This window comes from Dysidea avara, chromosome 10, assembly GCF_963678975.1.
Source record: "Dysidea avara chromosome 10, odDysAvar1.4, whole genome shotgun sequence".
Lineage (NCBI taxonomy): Eukaryota > Metazoa > Porifera > Demospongiae > Dictyoceratida > Dysideidae > Dysidea > Dysidea avara.
In genome coordinates this window covers 1,842,470-1,869,607 of record NC_089281.1, presented here as the reverse complement: position 1 = coordinate 1,869,607, position 27,138 = coordinate 1,842,470, and the positions used below count along the sequence as shown (strand labels likewise).

The window sequence follows — 27,138 nt, the reverse complement described above, 5'->3', positions numbered from 1 at the left end:
GCGGCAGGAAGGCCGGGAGCAACCGTTAGGGCTGTCATTCCAATCCAGGCATATAGGCTGTCTTGTTGGTAGAGGTTGGATTTGGCGTGTTGACCTTTGATGAGGGTTTGAGTTTGTCTGGTAGTAAGGGGAGGACCTTGTGGTCAATGACCCCAGATAGCCCTTTCTGGGAAGGTTGTGTTCCAGATGGTGATATCTATGGTAGACCACTGCTTGAGATTAGAAGCAGATGCCTTTAAACGGAAACGACGGTCATAAATTAACCATTTCCCTTCACGACAATCCAGGGATGCTCCCATTATGATTCTTTGATATCCCAGGAGATCTGCCACACACTTGGGCTTGTGGCGAGAAACTATGGCAATGTAGATCCAAAAACACTGCATCCAATCCATAATATCTGATAGCACTGGGGGTCGCTTCCGTGGTCTGGTATGTTGGTCGTCTGTGTTAAGATCTGCCGTGTCCAAATAGCCTGGCAGGAGCTCAGCCATCTCAACAAATGAACCATCCTCAACAGTCTTTATTACACTATTCACAACAGTCTTTATTATCAATAAAAGAAATCTCATAATCCATTACATGATTAATTAAAAAGTACACAAACTAGATGAATAAATTTTAAAATGAGAATAGGGATCGCTGAAAAAAGCCACCAAACAAGAAGGGATCGCTGGGGTGGTAATGTAAACCACAAATCCCTATTTTTAGTGTGTTTACACTAGTAGCTCCAGCTCGGTACGCTGCGTTTTAAGTGCGCGTTTACATTGGTAAGGAAATAACCATGCTGGGCAAGTTTATACATAAGCACGTGATGGCTGAAGTATCGTCCTACGAGATGCCCTCGCCGATTTCAAGCTCGTTTCGAACTATTGCTGTCGTACAAATTACCAGCAATCCGTTTGGGGGACAATATCAGCGGCTACCACTCGATGGACAGCTCATTTCAAGTCGAACGTCAGTGGTAACTGGACTTTGTTTCACGTTTGGCCATGGTAGAAGCCATCATATTTACGTACAGCAGCCAAGGATATAGCAAGGTTTGTTTCAATTTGTGTGCCGTGCCGTACCGAGCCAGCACGGTTGAAGTAGCAGGGCCAGGCGAGCCCGCGGCACGCCCAGGAAAAAATATCTTGCAAGATTTGCAGTGCAAGATTCTTGCACTGTTCTTGCAAGAAACATTCACTAATCTTGCAAGCTTGCAAGAATCTTGCAAGCTTGCAAGAATCTTGCACTGAAAATGTCCCTTTTCTTGCAAGAATTTTGCACAGGATTCTTGCATGCAAGAATCTTGCACTGAAAATGTCCCTTTTCTTGCAAGAATCTTGGAAACCTTGCAAGATATTTTTCCCTGGGCGTAACGGTTTGGCTCGGATCAATACCCGTTTACACTAGCAAAATTAAGCATACCGTGCTGTGCTGTACTGTACTGTGCTATACCGTGCCCAACTGCTAGTGTAAACGCACTATCTGTCAAATCTTTAGTTGCATGCTCTGTCATTTTGAAGTGAGTCAAAATAGGGATTTGTGGTTTACATTACCACCCCAGCAATCCCTTTTTGTTTGGTGGCTTTTTTTTCAGCAATCCCTTTTTGTTTGGTGGCTTTTTTTTCAGCAATCCCTATTCCCATTTAAAATTTCCAATTTTTTTGTTCATCTATTAATGAATTTAGATTTATTGCTCCTTCCTCACACTCAACCCTCCCAACATATTAGCTGCTATGTGCAGTACTAGGGTTGGGCAATGTAACAATAAATCATTGAAATCGCCATAAAAGAACGAGACAATAATTGTATCTAGGCTATTTTTACACATTGTGATATATCGAGTTCATGATATATCACTTGCAAAATGCAATACCATTAATGAAACTGTCTTACAAATGCAACAAATTACATTTAACGTATAGTTATGTCCAGTGCTTATAACTCAAGGGTTGTTTATCAGATGGATACAGCAATGCAAACCCATAGCAAAACTTGTACATAAATATATTACATGTATTTTTTCTAATGTGTATGTAATATCATGATAATATCAATTATCGTGATAAATATTTCCATGATATATTGCGATCTAGTATCGGTGCAACCTTCAAAGGTGGTTTAACAATAATGTATTCCAGTTAGACGCTCTTTCTCAATCATTACAGCAATCAGCAGCCTCAACCTCAACAGCACCAGTAGAGCAGTCCTCTCCTGCAATGGTGAAGACAGAAGATATGCCAGAGCCAAGCAGTGTGGAGAGAGAGAAATTCATTGCAGAGTTGAAGCAGTTTCATCTTGATAGAGGAACACCGATGACTCGCCCACCAGTACTAAGCCAGAAAACACTGGATTTATATTGGCTCTATCATTTGGTGCAGGAGTATGGAGGAATGGAAAGGGTGAGATTATTAGTAAACTTTGTACTTCTGGTGGTTTTGGTTTGTTGATATCATGATCAACATAGCAACCATGAATACCAATCTGTGTGACATCACTGTGTTGTCATGTTGATAATGAGTTTCATTATGTCTTCTAATCTGTTTGTAATCATATTAATTTGTGTTGTAATCATATTTGTGTTGTAATACCATGCCTGTTTCACTGCCCATACAAAAGTCTCAATAGTAGCAGTGAAATTTATCGTATTTCACTGGTAGCATGAAAGAGTTGTAATTGCAATTTCATTGGCTAGAATTTATGTTAACAATGTAGCGTGACAGTAGCATCAATTAGTGTTGACCAATTAGTGTTGACGTGTGTTTAGTACATAGTGACAAATTGCATTGCATACATAATGCTAATGCACAGCATGCGCATATGCAGTGAGTATGGTATCAATTGGGTAGCAGTGAAATTTGGGATAAATACCACTCTTGTATTGGAAATGGTAAATTTCACTCGGCTTCACACTCGTGGTATTTATCCCAAATTTCACTGCTACCCATGCTATTGCTAGTACTAATCATATTCATGTTATGCATCCCATGAAAATGTGTTCTTCTCTTCCTCAAGCTGTGATAAGTCACTTTGCAAGCTATTGACGTATAGTTTGATAGTAGAGTGTCTTTTTGAGTACCTGCAGACTTTAGTTCTACATACAGTCAACCTGTGTATTAAGGACACCTTGGGAATGACCAAAAGTGTCCTGATTATCAAGGTGTCCTGATTATCAAGGTATCCTGATTATCAAGGTATCCTGATTATCAAGGTATCCTGATTATCAAGGTGTCCTGATTTTCCAGGTCAGTTTACGTGCTAAAGGATACTTTGGGACCATTACCAAGTGTCCAGATTATGCATGTGTCCTTATTTTCAAGTGTCCAGATTAACAGGTTCCACTGTAACAGTATTTTATGTTTGCTATTAGTTGACTATTCCAATAGAACAGTCTGTGCATGGGCCTAGTAAGACAACTCTTTTTGGTGCTTAATTTGATTCCTATTAGCATCTGAAATAGATGGACTGTTGCCTCCATATTACACTTGAGGCCATCTACATAATCCAGATACTTAGTTAAGGTCCCAAAGTATCCCTTAGTACATAAACTGACCTGGAAAATCAGGACACCTTGATAATCAGGTCACTTCTGTCTAGTTCCAAGTTGTCCAACATATTACAATGCCAAATGGTTGTACTGTGTATCTGACCGGCTATAATGTACAATAAAACCTGCTGTAATAAGGTCACCTGTTTAAATTGGCCAACCTGCCAAATGTGTCATTTGCGTACAAAGTCGACTGTCACTTGAGTATTTGCCAAAAACAGGTTTCACTATACCTATGTACCAGTGATGTTGCTAATTCATCATCATGTTGTTCAACAGGTTACGCAGGACATGAAGTGGAAATACCTGTATAACCAGTTAGGCTTGTCCAACCAGATCACCAGTGCCTCTTACTCACTCAAGATGGCCTACAAGAAACACTTGTACCCATTTGAAGAGCACCAACGGAACAAGAAAGAGGCAGAGATGACAAGAAAGCCAATAATGGTGAAGAAGATGATTCAGCTGCTCCAGATCAGTCAGGTGACGAGGAGTCTGGGTCAATTAGTAGTGGAAAGTCTTCATCAAATGGTGAACCAGAATCAGACAGTAATGCTTGTCCTCCTGATGACCCGCCAGATCATAACAGCCAATCAGATGAAGCCATGGACACTACTAACAGGTATGACAAATTGTTTGTGATGATGTGGAGTCCGTTAATAGAATAGAGAATCAGTGACTGCCATGTGTTGTCATTTTGGAAAAATAATGGCTTTGTTTTTGTTCTGAAATTTACACCATCGTAAAGTACATCGGTCATGCATACCAGTTCACATGGGCTTGTCCTTGTGCTGAATGTATAGAGATAGAAGAATCTGTTTCTTTAGAATATTAATGACCTTATGAAATTCCATTACCAGTTCACATTGGCTAGCTCCGTGGTGGCCGACTCCAACATAATAGTACCTATATCATGGGCTTCCCTAAAAAGCGGTAGAGCAGTGCTGACTTTACTCCAAACTCTTTTGATGTGGTAAAAAGAATGCGTAAATTTGACTTTGATGTTGGTAGCAAATCTGTTTTACCGCTGTACTTTATTTTGGGGAAAGCTCTGAATATATAACTTCATAATGGTGTGTAAGGGTTGACAGGGTAGACTGCTCTGAGTTTCAGTGTTGTACCAACATTCTGCTATTCAGGCTTTCAGTAGCCTCCTAGAGAAATATAGTAATTAGCAAAAAATATTTTCTTCATTGAATCAACAAAACATGGTCAGTGATGATATTATAAAGAAATCTTTAAAAGTGACTCCCCCTAGGAGTGAAATTTTGTTATAGGCTGATAAATAATTTGTTTAGTATAGGTAAGACATGCAGTGCTAGGAGTCTTCAGTGGATAAACAACCCGAAGGAATGTTTATCCACTGAAGAATCCAAGCACTGCATGTGTTAGTAATTTAGACAATGGTCTGTGGTGACTGGAATTTTGTTATGAACCCACAAAGTATGCAATTTGTTGGTTGAAGTTTGTGGCTAGGTGTCTTACTAGGTTCCACCTGTCTACAGGTGTCTTACTAAAATAAAAACCCTGCATACTTTGCAAATATCAAAGCATTCTTGACATGCCATTGTCTAATAATCATTAGAAAGGGACAAACTGTTATTTTAGCTTGTTATTATAGCTGTGGGCTATTTGTGCATGTGATTAAGAGGTTAGATCCTAATTTGTGTTATCTAAACCACATTACTATTTTATTTCTGTGCTATTTCTAGATCATTACATCATGCCATTTAAGGTCATTGTTACTAATAACACATAACTGTTTACTAATGTTTATAGCATAAACCTCAGTTTCCTGAATGGTTAGAAGCCACACAAATCAAATCCTAGGAACATTTGCTAGTTTCTATGCCTACATAAATAATGGGTTTAATACTGCTGAGGTCAAACTCTAGAATTGTTTATCCCATCCAAAAACAGCTTATAGCTGTAAAAAAGTGCGCGTCCAAGTAAAGCAGAGTTAACTGCGACAAAAAGTGATGATATCATAATGCGGTCATGTACGAGGTGTGCAAGTTGTAAAATTCATATTAGCTAATCAGATAATACAATGTTATTGTTAAAGTGTTAATGAGAATTATGTGATGCTGCTAGTTTATAAGTGTATGAGCATCTTCATAAATGCCACACACATTTAATTCTCAATAAAGCAATGTGTATAGATTCTCTGATAGCAATAAATAGTTTGAGTTTGGCCACCTTTCCTTTGTTTGTAGTATTGCCGTATACAGGAAAGGCGGCCAAACTCGAACTATTTATTGCTATCAGAGAATCTATACACATTGCTTTATTGAGAATTAAATTTGTGTGGCATTTATGAAGATGCTCACACACTTATAAACTAGCAGCACATAGTTCTCATTAACACTTTAACAATAACATTGTATTATCTGATTAGCTAATATGAATTTTACAACTTGCACACCTCGTACATGGCCGCATTATGATATCATTACTTTTTGTCGCAGTTAACTCTGCTTTACTTGGATGCGCACTTTTTTACAGCTATAAGCTGTTTTTGGATGGGATTTCAATACGTTTTGTTAGAATAAGCAATGCACTGTTGATAACAGTAGGTGAGTTTCCATGGTTTTGACAGAAACCCCAGATTACAGTGACAGAATATTAAAATATAACTGTAATTTTAGTGGCCAGGGCCGCCCAAGTGTGGTATGGTAAAGGAAAGTTCCTAAAGCAGTACATAGCTAAGGTGAGCTGTATAGATTGTAATATTATGTGTACACTGTATGTGCACCTATACATGTACACTACACACAGACACTGCACTCTGCTCTACACACAATTGTCACTGATGTACATTATGTGCAGGAGTACATAGGCACGCGCATTAGCAATATGGTAACTGTCCATGAACAGAATTCTTACTAAATTTTTAGAATATTCATAGATGTGTAGTGTGTGTGTGGGTGTGCATATGTGTGTATGAAATTTTACCATTTCATTTTTCACACAAATTTTCAAAAATTATACCAGGGAAATTTGCATGAAAACATTTTCATCGACAGCTACATGGAGTGTCATGTATTCTTCATGTACAAATTATCTACACATATACAACACATTCTCACTCATTTAGTAACCCATCATATTACATTATCAGATCATGGATAGTACAATGGAGTCAGGTATGAGAGAATACTACGTCCACTACAGTGGCTGGAATACTCGTTATGATGAGTGGGTACCAGAGGAAAGGATAGCAGCCAGGATTACTATGGGTAATAATGAGAGGATTAGACCTAGTACTGCCAAGGTGAGGGTGGACACTTGTATATTGTGGTGAAGCCTCTCTAATCCAACACCTCTGTATTGTCTGACAGTGTTTTCTACACCAATAAGACTATGTAACACCACCCTGATAGTACAACATCTTTACTAATCTGACACAATTTTTGCTGCAATGAGCATTGGATTAATTTATTTGGTCATATAGAAGATTTTAGCCCTTTGACATTTTTTTAAATTTAAGTAATGATAGTTGAAAAGATTCTGAGCATTTTGCTTGTTTGTAAAATCTGAAGTGTGTTTTTGATTGTAGCTTAGCAAGTTGATACTGATCAAATCCTTCTCACTAACTGGATGACAGGCCAGTATTTATTGTGAATAAATTTACTTAATTGATATAGGTAAATCAGTCTCATAGGCATAGTTGAGCTCCTTACCAAAGGTTAGTACATGTTATACCTCAAATGAATTTATTTACACCCTACCCAAAAGTTATAACAATTTTACCCAAACTTCCTGATATTTACTTAGTTAAACACCACGGTGTTTAACACCATAGTTCAAAAAATTGATGCAGCATCTATTCGATCACAACTCAATGTTTGATGTTTAAGTTCAAAGTCCACTCAAGTACTGCTACTGTCAAGGTGTGGTGCATGGAAATATGCCGGGTTAACTTACTTCACTGCTATAGTCCCTTTTGGAACACTCTATGGAAGTGTATTGTTAAAAGGAGTACCATTACTGATTAGCCATCCATTAAATGTATGTCTTGTCTAGTGAGGTTACTATGCTCAGTCAGTGTGTTGGTAGTACTTGTCTCTTCTACATTGTCATGTTGATGTGTGCTATTTAATTTAATGGCCACTGAATAAAATACCCTTGAGCAGCAGTGGTATGTTTGAAAATGTTAGATCACATGTTAACAGTATGAGTGTGCAGGCATTCTTTTCCCATATATGTGTGTGTGTGTTGTCAGCAAACCAAAGGCTTTATGGTGAAATTTTAGTGTCCCTAATAAGACCACCTCATTATATTGCCCATATCAGACATAATTAAGGTATCTCATTAATAGGACCACCTCATTGTAGTAGTGACCAGGTCAAGGAAACATAGCTAAGAGTTACTTCATAACCTTGTCAAGTAGGTCCCAAACATACCTTATAGCCTAAGTATTTCAAGGGAGAAACCTATCACTGATTTCAAGACTTTGGGGATCAATAGTGAAAATTTTGTCCTAGAAATATTTAGACCTCCTGAGATTGCTTGAACTTTTAATTTCGGTGACATTGCTCAACCTCAAAAATATTGCCCCTCAAAATATTTAAGGTAAAGTGTATTTCATGACCTCATTATAGTGATCATTTCAAGTAGGTCAAACATAGCTAAGATGTACTTAATATCCTCATTAATAAGACCACCTCATTATAACTGGGTCCCATATGTGGCCCTATAATAAATTTTTTTTTTTTTAAATTTGTGACTAGTTGTCTTGTAGCTATCATTTTCACAGGTTTCTTTTCCCAAACTTCCAGTCACTATTACAAATTTTATCCAATTTTTTTTTATCTGTTAGAAAAAGCAGTTACCCAAGACTCGTAGGGGTCGTCCACCACAGTCAGCTGCATCGCCTGTACAGCAGCCCCACCCACCTGATCAGCAACAACACAGTAAGATAAACAAGTCACAGAAGACACCACCTGCTGCAGCTGCTGTACCCAAGAGCTCACCAGTCAAACCCAATACACCAGCAGTAGAGGAGGGTAATACTAAACCATCCCCTGCCCCAGCTACCAGGGGACCTGGTAAGTGTCCAGCAATTGTGTGTGTGTGTCTGTCTGTCTGTCTGTCTTTTCAATAATATGATTTAGTAATTCATTGAATATATAAAATACATTACATTTACAAAGAGTGCACGGTCAACATCGGTGCAGAAATACGGTAAGTAAAAGTCTCACAATACAATGATAGGATAGAACAATATAGACGACATAAAAATACAAGTGATTAGGCATTGTCTTCAACTGCCATATCCGAATCTTTTTCATTTGATACAGTAGAAAAGTAGTCCTGTTCTGTAACGAAAATTTTGGTCCGGGGCAAAAATCGGTCCGGCCGGACCATTTTCAGTCGACCAAATTTAGTCCGCCCGGACCATTTTAAGCATCCGAAATTGGTCCGACCTGACCAAAATTGGTCCGGCCCAAACCTAGTTGGCCACATGCACTCCTGACCACTCGGCCAATATTGGTATACCAAAATGGGTCCGGGTGGACCACTAACGCATGCAGCCAATGATGCATAGCTATAAATTGTTTGTGACGGAACACTGCAGCCGACTTAACTATAGCTATTCTCATTTATCAATCTCGAATAATGAGCATTGCAGGCATTATCACTGCATGGATTTGTGCTTAAAAGGTTATCCAACAAGGGCACGGATCATTTCATGCACAGGATCAGCTAGCCGCATTGGAGGTGCTTAAGATCGAGATACTCTAATAGAGCAGTCACCTATAACATTCATCAATAATATGTGTATCTGTTTATGACAATGCGTGCATGGGTATTCCCAGATTAATAAAAAAAACTGACCAAGGGTCAGAATTAACAAATTAAATTCTGAGCTATATATGCAGAAGTTGAAGATAAGACATGTTTTAATGATAGATTTTATATATTGTCTACCATCCTCAAGTATAAGTGATCCAGCATAGGCTGGTGATTTCCATCATGTTGCTATATATAGTTGTTTGTCATAATCAACACAAACAAGCTGGATGAAAGATTCAACCAAACACTGCAGAGCTGATGATGCTTGTGAAGTTTATTGAACATTTTTTTTTAAAATTTAATTGTAGTTAATATCAATAATACAAGAAAAAGTTTTCACATTCAAACAGTGGTTGAACATATAAAAATGTACTTGGGAAGAATATTTTGATACCTGTGTTTTTGCATGCAACATTGACCACCATGAATCCAGCATTGACCATGCATTTGAGTTGATATATGCCGGAAGAAAACCTCTACTTCCCAGCTAGCTATTGAAATGGAGAAGAAGAATGCAGGACTTTTATCATACCACACTGCTTTAAATTAAAACAACATTAATTTTGCGACTGTTCATCGCTGCATATCAGGGGCATAGCCAGGATTTTTTGAAGGGGGGTTCCGGCACCAGCATTGAGTTATCAGAAGCAGGGGTCTGGGGGCGCAGCCCCCAGCCGCTGAGAGACTGTCAATATTTTAATGAATCAAAACTCAGCAAATTGCTATATTTTATGCAAAAGTACATTAATTATGATGCATATAAGTGCCCCTGGGATGAAGGTAGTACTAGATAAAGCTACCTAGTGGAAACAGACAGCTTAACACAGAGACACATAATTATAGTAATCTGTAAGTGATAGTTATATCTCACTGTGGTATAGGAGCCATGAATCCACTGATACAAATGGAATGACTTACAATCGAAACAATATAACTATACAAATATGTATAGTATGAATTTATTTTGCATAACACAAGTGATAAATTACTGGAGCTCTATATCTTTAAACACTGCACACCAAAGCTATAGTAGTATAAGGTCATGCTAAGTTTGTATTTAATGTTAGAATGTCTGAAAAACTTCATATGGACATGGATATATTTACATGCATGTTCTATTAGAGTATACCTGACTGCTCTATTAGAGTATAAACCTGACTGCTCTATTAGAGTATATCGATCTTTTTAACAAGTTTTGAAGAGGGCTCATGTTACCTCTGTAAATCCTTCCCTGAGAGATGAATGTAAGTTTTATCAATTGTTGTGCTGCGCCATTACACTATATTACTCACTCATTTTGTCCTGCCACACTAAATGGTGTGTTAAGATCCTGCTTGCAGAAGTCTAAATTTTACAGGGGGTTCCTGAACCCTCCCTACGCCTCTGCATATATAGCTATATGACATGGAATTTAGTTTCTAGCTACTATATACATTTTCCGTAAATCAACTCGGGAAATTAAACTACGCTACTCATTTCTATAGTTTCCAGGCTAAGTCGGCTGCAGTGATCCATCACAATATACTTAGCACGGACCGACCTGTCCACACAATGCCGGGTACACCCTCGGACCAACCAAAATTGGTCCAGGTGGTCAGGGGGTGCATGTGGCCAACAAAGTTTGGGCCGGACCAATTTTAGTCAGGCCGGACCAATTTTGGATGCCAAAATTGGTCCGGCCGGACTAAACTTGGTCAACCAAATTTGGTCCGGCCGGACCAGTTTTGGTATCCAAAATCAGTCCGGCCGGACCGATTTTACCCGGACCGATATTTCCGTGACAGTTCCCGTGAAACACTTGAAACGCCATTGCGCAACAGATCGGTACACATCTTCCCTCAAGTGGCGCCATCATCAAATCAATCCGTCGTGGACTAGTAAAGGCGTTACCGTATTGGGTATAGTCCAGTAACTAGCTCAGCTGGTCCCGCTGCCCCTTCCACTGTCTCCTCCATCGGCTGGACATAATAGCTATTAACAGTTTCAGTTCTCATGCTTTGATCTAGTCTTGAGCTGTGAAATACTTTAAATGAGCAAATTACCAGCTTAGTTGGTCCCGCTGCCCCTTCTTCCGTCTCTTTCACGGGCTGGATTTGCTCCACTCTTGAGCTATCTTGTGTAGCAGTAGAGTGAACTTCGACGTGTTCTTGTGTTATTACGCTGGTCGAGGATATCTCTGATCCTTTAGTATCACTTTGGTTCATCGATTGAAAGTGCATTTAAAGTAAGTAATTGGTACTTCCATTTAACTACGATAGCTATTTATAATAGTTTGCGCCAATATCAGTCCGGAAATGGGGTGAGCGAATAGTACGTATCTGGAGTCGCGACTATTCCAGGAAAGCTGAGTAGTTGTGATTATGGTTGACTGTAGGCGAAAGACAAGGTGAGAGCGTGGGAACTGGTTGCTATTAGTGATTATTAGTTTCTCATCCACCGCCCGCATCCTTCTTAAGCTACCGCATGGTAAGCCATTATTTACTCTGCATGTGCATGCATGCTCAGAAGGACACGTGATACCAAACCGTTATAATTTTTTGTTGATGAACGCTACAATGCACTAGCTATATATCACCAGGAGAGCTGTTGTTTTCCTTAGCAAATCGCTGCAGTGGATCCACCCAGTTGCAATCGTGTTCTTCATCAAAGCAGGCTTTCAGTTAGCTAACTGTCGAAAAAGTTGCCTGTTTTTCGACAGTTAGACAGCTGGTGAAGGAAATGTTTGTAGTAAGAAAGAAATACAATCTGGACCTCGATCTGGACGCAACGTCTGTACATCAGTATGTTCATATAAAATAATGGCATAATGGTAATCCCGCCCGCATCATAATAATTAGAAGGCTGGATGAGAAACTAATAATCACCAAATAGGGGCCTTAATAGTATTATGGTGCAGTAGTTGCTTCCTATAGATTCGGATTCTAGACTATATCAAAACTTTCATAGTTAAGGCGTTTCGGTTAAACAATTACATTTCGCCTAAAAGTCCTTTTGTTAAAAGCAAAAATGCTACTCGGTGAATACATGTCGAGTTAGAACGTTTCATTCAAACCCATATATTTGGCTAAGATAACAGGAATTCGCACCACATTTAAACAAAAGGCATTTCAATTGCAGGGATCCCAGCAGTTGCTGCAACTACTAAGTATTTTGCTACTTAAATGCCTGTCATTCGCTGAGATCTTGGCGACCTGCATTTCGTTTAGTCAAAGGAAATCCTATTCGCTGAGATCATGGCGACCCGGCTGCATTTCTTTTATTCAAAGGAAATGCTATTCGCTGAGATCATGGCGACCTTCATTTCTTTTACTATAATATGATATGCGGATTTAAACTAAACTATTTGCTATAATATTTTGTTTGTTATATATATTCCCCTATAGATTCAATCGTCTATTGTAGCGTGCTCAGGGGATAGGTCACGCGCAACTAGTTTTTTGTTTTTTTTTACAATAGGTGTAATAATTTTTTAAGATAAAACAGTACATAATAAACAAAAACAAATTATCTTACATATGGGCCTCAGCGACCTGCACAGCAATCAGTGCCTCAGCAATGGGACAGCGCAAACTGGACCTGGCACCGCGAATGCACATAATTGCAGACCTCAACAAAGAGAAGCTCAATTTACATCTCAGCCATCCCATCACTATTCCATAGGAAAGACTGTGCTTTGCACTCAAAAGGTTGGCCAATCTCTTATAAAACTGAGTAGCAGCATCACCCATTCCACCAGTACTAGTAAAAACTAAGGGAGTAAATGAGGCATTCTCTACTTCATGGACCCGTTGTTGTCTTTTCCTTGTCATGACGTCGGTATGCAGAGTGTAGGGGTTGATTTGAGTGGTGACCTTTTCCCTGACAGTAGATATGCCTTGATAAGTTGTTAAATGTCCACCTGTAAATAGTCTCGTCCTCGCAGACCCATTCTCCGGGTGGCGCTTATCGATTAGAGATTATAAGCGCCCCATCCGATAAGCGCCCCATCTGAAAGGGCGCTTATAATCTCTAATCGATAAGCGCCACCCCGGAGAATGGGTCTGCGAGGACGAGACTAACCTGTAAACTTGTTAACTAAAGAATGCGAAATACAATCGCTGCCTTGTTGATAAAGCCAATTCGGTTGGTTGTTTAATGAGCTATAGAATGCGCAATGCAAAAATAGAAAGTAGAGGGCGTGGCAAGCACCTTCTGGATTGCAGCCATAGTGTTTGTGAAGATTCTCTTTTTAAGTGCATTGGAAGGAACACGGCTCATTTTTAGTGGATCAGTTAGTGGTAACTGATTAGGTTGACTGTAGAATCTTCAGCAAATTATTGAAGACCACACTCCTACCAAAACATCAAGTACTAGAACTCACTTACCATGGATGTCTAACACTTTGAAACGGCTAATCTGAAAGAAGCAAAGACTTTATAATCCAGCCAGGCGCTATCACCGTGACACAGATTGGTCCGAATACAAATTGCTGCAGAAAGAGGTAAACCTTAAACTTAAACACCAGCACAAAACATATGTGACAAATCTTGTATCATCATCACACAACAGAAAATCTCTTTGGCACTACCTGAAAACCCGTAAGCAAGATAGCGATGGCATTGGTACATTAATACATCCCGAAAATGGCAATGCTTTAACAGACTCAACTGAAAAGGCAACTGTTTTAAATGATCATTTTAAATCTGTATTCACAACTGATGACAACAGCAGTACCATTCCTGACAAAGGTCCTTCATTACATCCATCTCTACCAGCATTTGAAATCACTGAACAAGGAATTTACAACATTCTGCTCCAGGGCAGTTGAGTTGGCTGATAAACTTCTACAATTTGATGATGTTCAACTGGCTGGCTTAGGTGCCAGGGACAGTTTGAGAATGGAGGCTGGATTGTGTCTGTATGGACAAGAAATTAGTGAAGATACCACACCAGTTGAGGCTGGGCTTGCTTGGTGCATTAGTTAGTCTACAATGATATTATTATTGTGCCAGTTACTGGTGCTCTTTTCAGCAAAACAAAGAAGGAAGCAATCCTTCCCAGGTCACCAAAAGATCATTGATCAACTGAAAAATGGTGCGACTAAAAGAAGAATTGGATTAAAGCATGAGAAAGGTCCTCCATCACGAGGTGAATTGTGTAAATGTTGAATGTGTGGGCACAAACTATACCTAACAAGTCAAGTCTCATGTAACTATAGCCAATAAACTGTTTATTGAGCAGACTAAAAATTCATAAAAGCCTGATGTTATGAGATGTTACAACAAATTTTATACTTTGTGTGATATTCAGGTGGTTCAGAGATCCTGGACAAAGATGGGAACACTATAGGTACACACTACACAACATAACACAGCCTAATACATATATGACTATAGGAGTCGTCACATCAGGGTGTCCATCTCCCACACTGGACTGCAACATAGCCATGGGCTATATACCAACCAGCCATGCTAAACTGAACAATGAACTACAAGTGTCTGTGAGGAAGAAACAGTTTTCTGCAAGTGTGTGTAAGCTACTGTACATGTGTACCGCATATGCTCCTTGCTCCTAAACATGCCCACTACACATGGACAATGTTTTCTACACACACATGTGTACATGCATTAACAAAATATTTGTCCATGAAATGTGTTACACAATTCCTAGTAAGTCCATTCTGGAAAAAAGTTCATAAGGCCAAATCTTTTGTTTCTCAGGCCAAACTCTATAGGGTCGGTAGGTCGGTAAAATAAAAGTATTAATTTTTACTGTCTGAAAAGTGATTTACATGTCATATATAAGCTATATATAGCTATAATGATTGTTGTGCTACATGCCAGTAAGCAGCTATGTGAATGCTATATATGATTACCATAAAAGGTAACTTGCATAGTGTTATCTCTGGACTTGCAAGATAAGGTGAATATAAATATCTCGTACTAGCATTGTTTGGGCCCAAGAAATAAGTTGAAGTTACCTTATAAGGTTTCGTGTATTCCTCATGTACAAATTATTCATACATATACAATATACTCACTCACTGATTAACCCATCATATTACATTATCAGATCATGGATAATACAATGGAGTCAGGTATGAGAGAATACTACGTCCACTACAGTGGCTGGAATACTCGTTATGATGAGTGGGTACCAGAGGAAAGGATAGCAGCCAGGATTACTATGCGTAATAATGAGAGGATTAGACCTACGTAGTACTGCCAAGGTGAGGGTGGACAGAGAATGCACAATGAAGCATGCTTATAGGCAAAAGTTTTCATGATCAAGTGGCTACACTTAGCATTTAGATCCCAATGCTAGTTGCAGTGACAACATGCCATTTGAGTTTTCTTTTTTTTTTAATTTTATTGTCCTATCTGTTAGAAGAAGCAAGTTTGTAGGGATTGTCCACCACAGTCGGCTGGATCACCTGTACAGCAACCTCACCCACCTGACACAGTAGGTTAACCAAGTCACCACCTGGTTGTACCCAAGAGCTCACCAGTCAAATCCTATACACCAGTAGTAGTAATCCATCCCCTGCTCTAGCTGACCTAGCTGGTAAGTGTGTGTGCATCATTCCAATAATTATTGTTGGGTTCATTTAATAATTCATTGAATGTATCATGCATGGTCACTGTTGGCTCTGTGAATGTTAAATGTTGTTTTTTTACTATTTTACTGATAACACGTACACACACACACATGAGAACAACTTTACAATACAGCATTTCAATAAATAAAAGAAAGTCTTCACGATAGGTCTTTGTCACGAGGGCAGATATAGCTACAAAAGCGGAGATTGTTCATAGCTACAGTAGCAGCATCTGGATCCTCTTCCGTTGTCTACTGGAGATGCTGTCGATTGAATACTGCATGGCCCGGATGACAGTTGTACTAGTACAGCACCATGCAATATTCTTGCCGGTAGTCAGTCCGCGAATAGCTACTAGTTCAAGGCCGGCGTTATCATCCTGGTGGGTTGAGTTTTTATTTATTTTATTTATTTTAATACTTTTTAATGCAGTTCAAGACTGCATTAAAGGTCAGTGGGTAATAGATACCCACTGCCAGAGAAACATACATACAATACAATGCAATAACTAATTAATTACAACTATTAGTTACTTAAAATTACAATAGATAACTAGAGTTTGTTAAAATTGGTAGAAATTGGCGCTCTAGAGCAGCGGTGGCAAGGGCACAAAAGGTGAAATGTACAAGCTCTCTCAGGGTTGAAGTTATTAGTAAAATGTGACCATAAATAGTTAGTTAAACGATATTTAATTGTGTTGGTAGATAGTGAAAGATCAATGACTGGTAAGTAATTGTATAGTCTGGCTATCCTGTTAAGTAAAAATGATGTTGTGTTACTGATGATGTCCTTGGATGATTCAGTTTTTGGTTAATCCCAGATCTGGTGTTGCCTCTTGCAAAAGTGATGTAGTTGTAGATGTTAAAATTATCAGTGGGTGACTTTAATGATTTAATTAGAAACAGTATATCTTGGAGTTCGTAGTGATACATGAGAGGCAGGAGATGCAGTTGTTCCAGTCTGAGTTTGTATGAGGATGTGTAATCGTTAAGGATATATTTAGTGGCTCTTCGTTGAATGCGTTCTAGTGCAGTAATGCCTCTTATTAGTTGAGGCCTCAATAGTTGTGAACAATATAATAGTTGTGATCTGACTAGTGCTAGGTATAGACGTTTCTTTGCCTCAGCACTGTTAACCTGGAATGTTCTTCTGATAAGTCCTAAGGTTTGGTAAGCTTTCATACATATGTTGTTATAATGTGCTGACCAGCTGAAGTCAGATGTGAATGTTACTCCAAGATCTTTATGCTGTGCTAGACATTTAATAGGATTTCCATTGATGGTGTATGTAGGGGGGACTGTTGTAGTCGAGAAGAAACGTAAATGAATAAATTTGGATTCGTTGAAAAGTAAGTCAGTCAGGGTGCTCCAATTAGAAGCTCTGTTGATATCAGTTTGTAACTTTGCAGTATCTTCACGAGATCTAATTGCATATAGAAGTTTGGTGTCGTCAGCGTATATAAAAGGAGTTGCAAATTGAATGAATTCGGGTAGGTTGTTAATGAAAATGACGGATAACAAAGGTCCTAAGACACTTCCTTGGGGCACCCCTGAGTGTACATAACATAATTCTGACAGCGAATCTCCTATCTTGACACATTGATAGCGATTGTGTAGATATGCTTCAAACCACTGTCTTGCTTTACCAGTTATTCCAAAGGTTTGTAATTTGCCAAGTAAGTGGTGGTGAGAGACAGAGTCAAAAGCTTTCTTGAAATCCATATATACTACATCCACTTCACATTTTTTAGGTTCAAAGACTTTTTCTGCAAATACTAGTAGCTGCTGTAACGTAGATCTTCTAGGAAGGAAACCAAACTGATGTTTGGTGGATTGTTCTCTGACACGATTAATTATATTATTATACACAATTCTTTCTAGAACCTTCGATAAAATACATAACTGTGAGATGGGTCTGTAGTTGCTCACAGAACTTTTGTCCCCAGATTTGTACACAGGAACCACACAATGAGTGCGCCAGTCAAGAGGAATAAAACTGCATGATATACTCGTGTGAAAAAGATGGCAAATTATATGAAGTAATGGCCCTGCACAGTGTTTGAAGATTTTTGGGCTAAAGCTGTCAATGCCACAAGCTTTGGTTTCGTCAAGAGATATAAGTAAGTCAAGGACGTCAGAATCAGGAAACAGAATATCTTGAACATGAGGAGTGACACTGCTTGATTGTGAGTCAGATACAGATGATGTTGAACCTGTAAATGTAGAAAAAACTGAGTGGAAATAGTTGTTAAATAGTTCATAGCTACAGTAGCAGCATCTGGATCCTCTTCCGTTGTCTACTGGAGATGCTGTCGATTGAATACTGCATGGCCCGGATGACAGTTGTACTAGCACAGCACCATGCAATATTCTTGCCGGTAGTCAGTCCGCGAATAGCTACTAGTTCAAGGCCGGCGTTATCATCCTGGTGGGTTGAGTTTTGACACCCCGATAACTAACTCAGCTGGTCCCGCTGCTCCTTGTATAGTCTCTTGCACTGGTGTTATGGGTGTAGTTTTCACATGTCGCCGCTGTGTGCTGGGTGATTTTTGAGGAGACGTATCGAGGCAAGATCCTGCAAGTTCGAAACTTTCGTACGAAGCTGCTTGAGCTGTAGGAGTCATTCGATGCTTTGTCTTCTCCTTTACTGTAGCATTTCATTAAAGAGCTTCTTGTAGCTGAACGTACAGGAAATTGCATTGTCTTTGCAACTACCGGCCATGCGCGGTTTGAGCATGCGCGTATTTGAATAATAAAATTTGTGCAATACAGGGTTTTGGTATTTGCTAACTAGTGATGATCCTACCATTCCTGGTAGCTATACTTGCTGTAAAAGTGTGTATAATTCCGGTTATGCAATGATTTAACTGACGCGGAATTGAACGGCTTCGATACCATACACGGTATTGCGCGCGTTTTATTATTCAAAACACGCGCATGCTCAAACCGCGCATGGCCGGTTGTTGCAAAGACAATGCAATTTTCTGTATTAGCTTCGACATTTTGCCCGCCGCTTTTATGCGCAAATGCATGCGCGAGGGACTATACCCGTTGAACGGATTACTGTGTAGGAATTGCGTCACTGTAGCGATTCCGTAATCTGATAGCAGAATGTTCTAGCAAATGCTAGTGGTTATGATTATGATTGTGATTATATACTGAGAACTGATAATTGACCCAGCGGTGACTCTCGATTTTGGAAGCGAGGCAGTGGGCAGCGAGGACCGGCGAATGTTAGACAATTCGTTATTTTGTGCTTTGTAATTTCTCAGTTTGTTTCAGCTACCTACTGGCTAGCTGCAGTTTTGTTTTGTTCTCAGTTTTGTTGTAACTATGGGAGTATTCTGTGTGTGCGTGTTGTACTTTATTGTATGATAATGTCACAGGGCACAGCTGAAGAACAGCCTCTTTTGGCTGCTGTTTTCCCTGTATAAATAATGCACCTATCAAGGTTTTGCCCCACCTACCCCCATGTGGGCATGCAAGGAGGAAATTTGACCAAATTCTAAGTCTAATTCCCCTACACTGGGGCAAAATTGTAGGTCTAATCCCTCCATTAGAATATCTCAGCCTTTGTTTCAAGAATTGCCTAAACCCCCATGCACACCTGGAGCCTAAATATGGGGTAGTGCATGGGGAAAAACTTTTATAGGTGCATAATTATTACTGGAAAAAAAAAACTGGCTGTTTTTCCAGAGACCCTAACTATAGCTTATACTATGCTGGATGGAGACTCCCTGTGAACAAGACAATGGTGCTTGTACCCTAGCTGTCACAGTATGGGTAACTCAAGAGGGTCGACCCACTGTGAATTCAGAATGTTCATCACTGGCATCTACCCACATCCCTTGGTTTCTACCTAAATGTGAGTGAAGAGAAACCAAATCTGGACCCTAAGGCAAAACTGATCAAGCTGTTTAGTTTCAAGCATTTCATTTTCTGAGAGCCGGGTTATTGTCATCATGGCTGAAACCTTTGGCTAAAACCTACTAGTACAATATGAAATTTTGCTGAATATTTGCAACTATATAGTACCCATGGCCATGGGTTAGATTTCCACTATTATACCTTCAGACCTCCTTTACCACTTTTTGTTTCTTTGATCCTTAGAGTATGCAAGGGACATGACCTAATGCCTAATCAAACTTAGCATTCTTAATTGTATTTTTTGTTTACTATGCAAGGGACATGATTTGTATAATTGTCAAGAGTAATTACATGTTTTGTTATCTAATTAGTCTTATTTTTGAGTGGCATAGGCATGGCTTCATGAAACGGAATTCATTGGTATAAATTTCCACCAGACTCTGACAAGGGAATGAGTGCAATAGGGGGAGCCTACAGAACACACGTGGATTTTTACAGTGAAAACTTTACCTTGGGGTGGGGAAATTACTGATCTTCTGCCTCCCAACTATGTTCCAAGTGTGTTTCTTCTGCATAGAAATGGAAGTTGGAGCAAAGTTTGACTATATATGAGAGGAGGCAAGAAAATATTGCTTAGCAAGCGAAGTCATTAAATATAAGGCTAATATATACAAGAACTAGTATTAATGTATCATCAGTTATCCATTTACAAAGAAGTTTAATCCATCTAGACTCTTGTAGGCCATTAGCCTCTAGTTAAACATTGTCAACTTGCATCTGTCCACAATAAGGTTTGGCCCATTGGTAACTGCAGGCATATAGGCTTCCCTATGTCACTGACTTGATTTCTCCATTATAGTATGCAGCTGGGCTTGTTATTCAGAACACCTACATAGTCCAGATACTTAGTTAAGATCCCTATAACTACTAACCTGCAAAATCAGGACGCCTTGATAATCAGGACACTATTTCTTTAGCAATTTGCTCTCCAAATCGTTACAGCAATTCAAAACACCACACCCTGTGCGGTAGTCTAGACATGATCTTGCTGTGTTGATGTTATCTCAGTCAAGTTGCCAGAGATGGACAGTGCTGGGAGGATAGCATAATTACTGATTGAAAAAATTGGAGCCATACGGAAGAGGTATATGCTTAACTGAAGGCTGGGGTCGCTTACCTGGACATAAAGAGAAGAGGAGCAAAACAGAGAGAAAAAGAAGGTAATAACATAATTGTGAAATTAGTTGTTGTCACATACACAGAGAAGCCATATTGTGATACTGCGAATTGACACCTTGCATTGTCAGTGAAAAGAACTGGTACATATAGGAGGACAAAGGTAAGTCCATGATGCGTGTATTGTACATAATGCTGTTGCACATCTTGGGACAAAGCAACAAAATCTAGCCCGTATACATAGCGTTATGCATTGTCGAGTTATGCTTGGCTGAATAGTCAATTAGTACAAAATTCATTCCATGGAAACTTGTTGGAAGCGTTTATGAAGAAACTTATGGGCTTGGTTATGCTTAACCAATACCACCAAGCTGTTTTGAAGGGAAAATGAGGCTGTTTCTGAAGGGCAAGAAAGCCCAAAACTCCATGATCCCTAATATACAGTGGTACCTAACTATGATAATCTGCGTGCTGATACTGGCTGTACCGTCAATATTCGAATCTTAAACTTCTCTTTTCCTAGTGAAAATTGCATTGATACGGTAACTACACATTTGTCACTCTGATTTCATAAGGTTAACCTGTCTAAAGTGGTCATAGTAAACGCACAATTTGGATATAAACTAATTTAATGGAATTATATACACAGGGTGGTTTCTTACTAGATAAATATTAAGTTTATTGCCTGTATTTTTAGTGGTGATTGCAGAGACACTTCTTGTATTGTTCTTCATTTGTATCATGTGTAACGGGCGGAACATAATGGCTACTACACTTTTCAGTAATTGATTGCTGGGGGCAGGCATTCAGATTCAAAATTAATTTTATGGCATGCCTGGCACCATTCTTTCTTTTGATGCAGTTTGCACTGGTTCTTTTGTCATAATTGTGTTGGGAAAAGTAAACAGAAAAGTAGAAGGAAAATGAAAATTAGACATTTTAGGAATCAAAGAATAAAAAAGGAATGGAAAAAGGTAGTGAAACAAGAGAGGTTGCAGATATACTTGGACATTATTTCCTTCTACTTGTAACCTGCCATGGTTATGTCATGCTGGATGGTGTTTACCCTTACAAAAATTTGCATGCAATATCAGCAAGACTGTTGGTATAACATTAATGTGGTTGTGACTAAGTGTAACTAAGTGTTATTATATTATGGTAACTAAGTGTTATTGTATGGTTTGTTATGTCACCTGTTTGTTATGCCTTTTGAGTTTCAGTTATTATAATACTTATTGTATAAGGTCATGAGATAAATGAATTTTGTAAAGTGAATACCACTAAGTGATGTTACTACATATCAAATATAGCAACTGATCATCTAAACAATACTTTAATTCCCCAAGTGAAAAATTTATGCAGTAATGTCTAAAGCAACCATCAATTCACTAAGATTACTGTGTAATAAGGTCACCTATCTAAAAGCCAGCCAACTTGATAATCCCCAAATGTGTCATTTGTATACAAAATGACCTGTCTAATGTAGCCACCTGTTTAATAAGGTCACTGTGTAATAAGGTCACCTGCTTAAACCAGTCAACTATTGACATGTTTTCCACTACAAATTTTGAAATATACTCACATACACACTTTTGAGAGTATTCCCTGAATTGACTTATTTTAAAAGTATCTATTGTTTTGTATTTTTTCTACTATTTTCCTTTTATAAGAATTCCTTAACTTATTTCACTAGTATCATTAGAATACTCACTGTTGATTAAAGTTCTACCAAATTCAGGCTTAAGCAATATCACGACTTTAATAAGTATACCTCATGAATTGTCTGTTTATTGTTAATTAGGTCACTATGTACACAAATGACACGTTAAGTAAAAATTTCAATACTAAATTGATTGTTCTATTAGAATAGTTCAGTGTATGCTGTCAAAGTTTTGAAATCTTCACTTTATAGCAATAGTCTTCAAAGTTACAAGGGATATTTTATTCAGTTGCATGAACATTACTAGGTGGTGGTCCCTGGGGTTGTGGGTAACTGAGGTCCCTCTGTACATCACCCATTTGTATGAAGAAATGTGTGTTCTATTAGATTAAGTGTATGTTCTATTAAGTATTTGAACATTATTCTGTATTAAAATAAATGGCTGAATTGGGCTGCTGTTATCCAATATAATTTACTTATCTAGGAGCAATGTTGCTCAGACACATGAGGGCACTACATGTTCACTAGTATGGGTGGACATGTAATGGATATATTTCATACATTGCGTAGCATTCAGACACCCTAATAGAACGTACATAGTCTAGTAACAACACATCTCTATACATCTATTTACTGGATCATTCCTTGATTGTTGTGCGTCAGTAGCCAACTCAATCTTTGACAGACAATACAATGGTATGTGTACCGTGAAACCTGATAATCTAGGACCTTTGTTCACTACCAATGAGACACCACATTACACCCACTTGATAATTACAAATGAATGTTTCAAATGAATGTTTCAGATAATATTATAAGGGTATTCATTAATAGGCACATACATACTGGCCTTGTGGACTGTAAGAGTTAAGAACTGCACCTTAACTATGGTACCTATACTTGCAGGGGCGGATCCAGGCGGGGTTCAAAGGGTTCCATGGAACTCCCCTTTTGAAAGAGCCTCTCTTACTTGAGATACTCTAATAGAGCAGTCACAGTAGTCTTTTGAGGAGCAGTGTAGCAAGCTATGTATACAGTTATAAATAAGGAAATGTAGTTGGTGAGGGAATCTATGGTGAGAGTCAACTTTTTTTTTTCTTTTTTGTCTTCAACTTACAGTTAGGCTGAAGTTGCAATTCCAAAGTAGAACTCCCCTTTTTAAAAGTCTGGATCCGCCTCTGACTTGGTCACCACTGGTCTTATTATAGAGGCACCTTAGCTATTTTTTGTGACCTACTAGAGGGGGCACTATACCAAGATGGTTTTGTTAGAGAGGTGGTTGTTAAACAAGGTCTCACTGTTTCAGTAGCTACTAATATGTCATAGCACAATGTCACATCTCTCACTCCAGCCATGCGTAACAATCATTCTCCTGTGGTAGAATGTCAGTAGAAGCTGTTACTATGGAAACTGAATATGCCTACTGAACACGAATGGTTAGTTTTATTTTGTGTTTTTGTTTTGTTTACTATAATATGTCTGTTGTTTGTACAAGAAATATAAACTATTACCTGTTCATATGGACACTATATTGTTTGTGTATGTTATCTATTGGCTATTTGGCATTGTAGTAATTCTACCATTTTAATTGATTTTTAACATTTCAATTGTTATGCATCTCAATTGTCACATAACAGAATTAGTTACAATTCAAATGACTTACAACTCATCAACTGAGGTCAGTTTGTATTCACCAGCCCAACCAGTAATATAAGTGAGGTGACATGTGTTCACTCTCAATGGTTTGTATTATGTTGTAAACATGTTTGTGTGCCTGAATTTTTCATACTAAATTATGGAAGCCTCACAACCCTATATCAAAGCACTTTGTGATTAACAGTGAATGCAAACTGACATAGGGAACTGCAATATACAAATTTAACACACAACATGTTTCTGCTGTGCTTTTAGGCTCCTGATTAACTAAATATTTGCTATGGCTTATGCCTACAATGTCAGATCAGTCAACTATAGTCACATATTGTTAACAGTATCCCATAAACCAAATGAATGAATATACTAGTACTAGTATAGTACAGTGAACATGACATGATAACTATAAACAACACCCCATACCCTCTAGTAACTATTACATACTACAACTATCCACATGTAGACAACTCAATCCAACTGATTCCTTAAACACTGTCTATTCATGTTAGTAGGTGTGTGATTCATATGTATATACAAGGATAAAGTTCAGTAACTTCATGTATTCGAAAAACAAAACTATACTACTGTAATTGTGTCATAACCTGTTTATAAGCATGTGATAATCATGTGGATGATCTGCAAGTACACACCTGTACACAATAACTGGATAGTTAACATCATGATAATTATGGGGTTAAGTTTACATACTTGCTATGGTCGCTGATCAATCTATCTTTACACAGAACAGTTTCATTATTCTACTCAAGAGCATAACTGAGATAGATAAGTATATAGAGGCAACTTTCCTTGTTAGGGTATTAAGAAATTAATAATAGAGTGATTTGTTTAATAATAGAGTGATAGAGTGATTTTCCAGTGCCACCTACTCCACTCACAAACAACTGTACATGTTGTGGTTTTCAGCTTGTGCAAGTGCATTCTCCTAATTCGTGCTGTCTTTGATGGAGAAGATGTTCAGTAGACACAACGTTGATCTTTGTTTGGTTATGAATGTGATTATTTAGCAGGTAAGGTCTAATGACATTCACTAATGGTTCAGTAATTATAAACAATTATGTCACCTGCTCAGCAAAAAAAATGTTGCTGTGTCAAGACGTGTTACCCAAGTGCATGCATGTCTCTAGGAAGATTACAAGTTAGACTATGTAGCTAAGTTATGATTTACTAACGAATGGTATATTTAACCAATTGTATATGTAACAGGATTCAGTGACAATTAAGCTGATTTTAAGTGTCACTAAATGCAAATTATGAGCAAAAAAAAGTAAAGTTTGCATGTCCTATTGTGATTAGGTCTGTCAGCATAATGTGAGTGTTGGATTTAGCAGTAGTTATATGCTTACAAGTTGGTTGTTCTTGTTTTCTCTTCACAGGTGAAATGTGACAGGTGGAAGGCAATGGCATACATGCCATCCATCTGTATATGGATCGATTGAACAGCTGAATAGCAAAATTGAGGATGATAATAATTATAATCAATTTTATATATTAAAATAAATAAATTGTTTATAAATAATTTATTTATAGTTTATATTGTAATTTATAATTAATGTAATATCTAATATCTAAAATAATAATTGTATATTATTGTAGATAATATAGATATTATTAATATGTAATTACAATATAAATTGACGTCACCTCAGGTTTTTAAATCTTCAAAGACATCTATTACATTACGAGTGTCTAACTATTACCAAGACATAAAGTCCAAGATCATTAATTTTGATTTTGAAACTATGTAACTCCTAAATCATGCACAATTCATGAGAATCCATTATCAAATCCAGTATCAGTAGAGTAAATTATCCATGCATTTTCATTTGTGACACGACCACTGGACTTTAGGTCTTAGCATGATAAGATAGTATATCCTTTTACCCTGCTGCTGTCATTTAAAGCACTCGCTGATTGATTGATTGATTGATTGATAATTTATTACATTATGAATACACCTTAGCCATATATTTGTTGGACCTACTTGACATAACTACTATAATGAGGTGGTCTTTGTCAAGAGGTACCTGTTAATATAAAATTTTAACCAAGTTTTGTTTTTCAGTTTTCAATTTCAGCTGTTTCCAATGTCCTGTAGAACATTTACAAATACCTTTTGCACATTGTTATACTATGCCCAAAAGTACTAAGTATAAAAGTATCATGTGATGAAGTACATATGTAGCTACCTGCATGTTTGGGTAAGTAGGATTCTAGGAAAGCGGGAACGGAAACGACCAACGGAAAATGCCTGATGAAGGCTATCATGTCAATATACGGGTTAGATTTTACAGCATGATGCTTCTTTTGGACCCTTTCGCACTGTTCCGCTAAAGCGATCGAAACTCTCTAATATAGAGCAGTCACCGTGCATTAAAATACTCTACTAGAACAGTCAAGAATGTTTTGTAAACTATGCGGACCTTTAAACCTGTGAATGATGGAGCAACTATGGCTGGCAAAGATTAGGTATGTAGACTAGCTAAGTCATCAACACTGACTGTTAACTGTTCCTTTAAAACTATAAACATTTTAAAAGATTCAACACTGAAACATGCTTGAAGAAGCTTGTGAAGTATTCTAATTATATAGACTGAAGACAGTGTCTATATAGGCTATGCACTTACATGCAGCTTCCCGATAAGAGTTATGTATGATAAGGTATGCTGTTGACTTGCTTGTCAGTTCCAAGACGTACATTGCTGGTCTCATATGACACACATTAGCTATATCATCAACACTATTTTAAAAACTGAAAAAACTATACTTGAAGCCATACAAAAGATTCAACAATTAAGAAGGAAGAGATTTACAAAGTATTCTAATTAATTGACAGTGTTTACATAAAGATGTGAGA

General features: G+C 38.1%; 1 protein-coding gene across 7 annotated transcripts; it reads left to right on the top strand.

The window, feature by feature from the left end:
• The first annotated feature begins 737 nt into the window (after nt 1-737).
• Nucleotides 738-25,800, top strand: LOC136236278 (AT-rich interactive domain-containing protein 4A-like). Of its 7 annotated transcripts, none has more exons than XM_066026413.1 (13): nt 738-1,040; nt 2,154-2,387; nt 3,812-4,154; nt 6,181-6,242; nt 6,654-6,806; nt 8,355-8,583; nt 14,621-14,659; nt 14,707-14,835; nt 15,383-15,539; nt 15,698-15,874; nt 16,076-20,994; nt 23,962-24,046; nt 25,120-25,800. In XM_066026413.1, the coding sequence occupies exons 1-9, from the start codon at nt 993-995 to the stop codon at nt 15,391-15,393; spliced, it is 1,248 nt and encodes a 415-aa protein (XP_065882485.1). In that variant the 5' UTR covers nt 738-992; the 3' UTR covers nt 15,394-15,539; nt 15,698-15,874; nt 16,076-20,994; nt 23,962-24,046; nt 25,120-25,800. The 7 variants fall into 7 exon arrangements, with proteins under 7 accessions (XP_065882485.1, XP_065882484.1, XP_065882483.1 ...); XM_066026412.1 differs by having other exon boundaries at nt 14,707-14,841; nt 20,843-20,994; XM_066026411.1 differs by having other exon boundaries at nt 14,707-14,841; nt 20,777-20,994.
• Nucleotides 25,801-27,138: the final 1,338 nt, after the last annotated feature.

Excerpts from the sequence above, each read along its gene's own strand:
- LOC136236278 (XM_066026412.1), top strand. The coding sequence starts at position 993 with ATGGTAGAAGCCATCATATTTACGTACAGCAGCCAAGGATATAGCAAG. Across the intron at positions 1,041-2,153 it reads GCAGCCAAGGATATAGCAAG|CAATCAGCAGCCTCAACCTC; the intron begins GTTTGTTTCAAT and ends CAATCATTACAG. Across the intron at positions 6,243-6,653 it reads TAAAGCAGTACATAGCTAAG|ATCATGGATAGTACAATGGA; the intron begins GTGAGCTGTATA and ends TTACATTATCAG.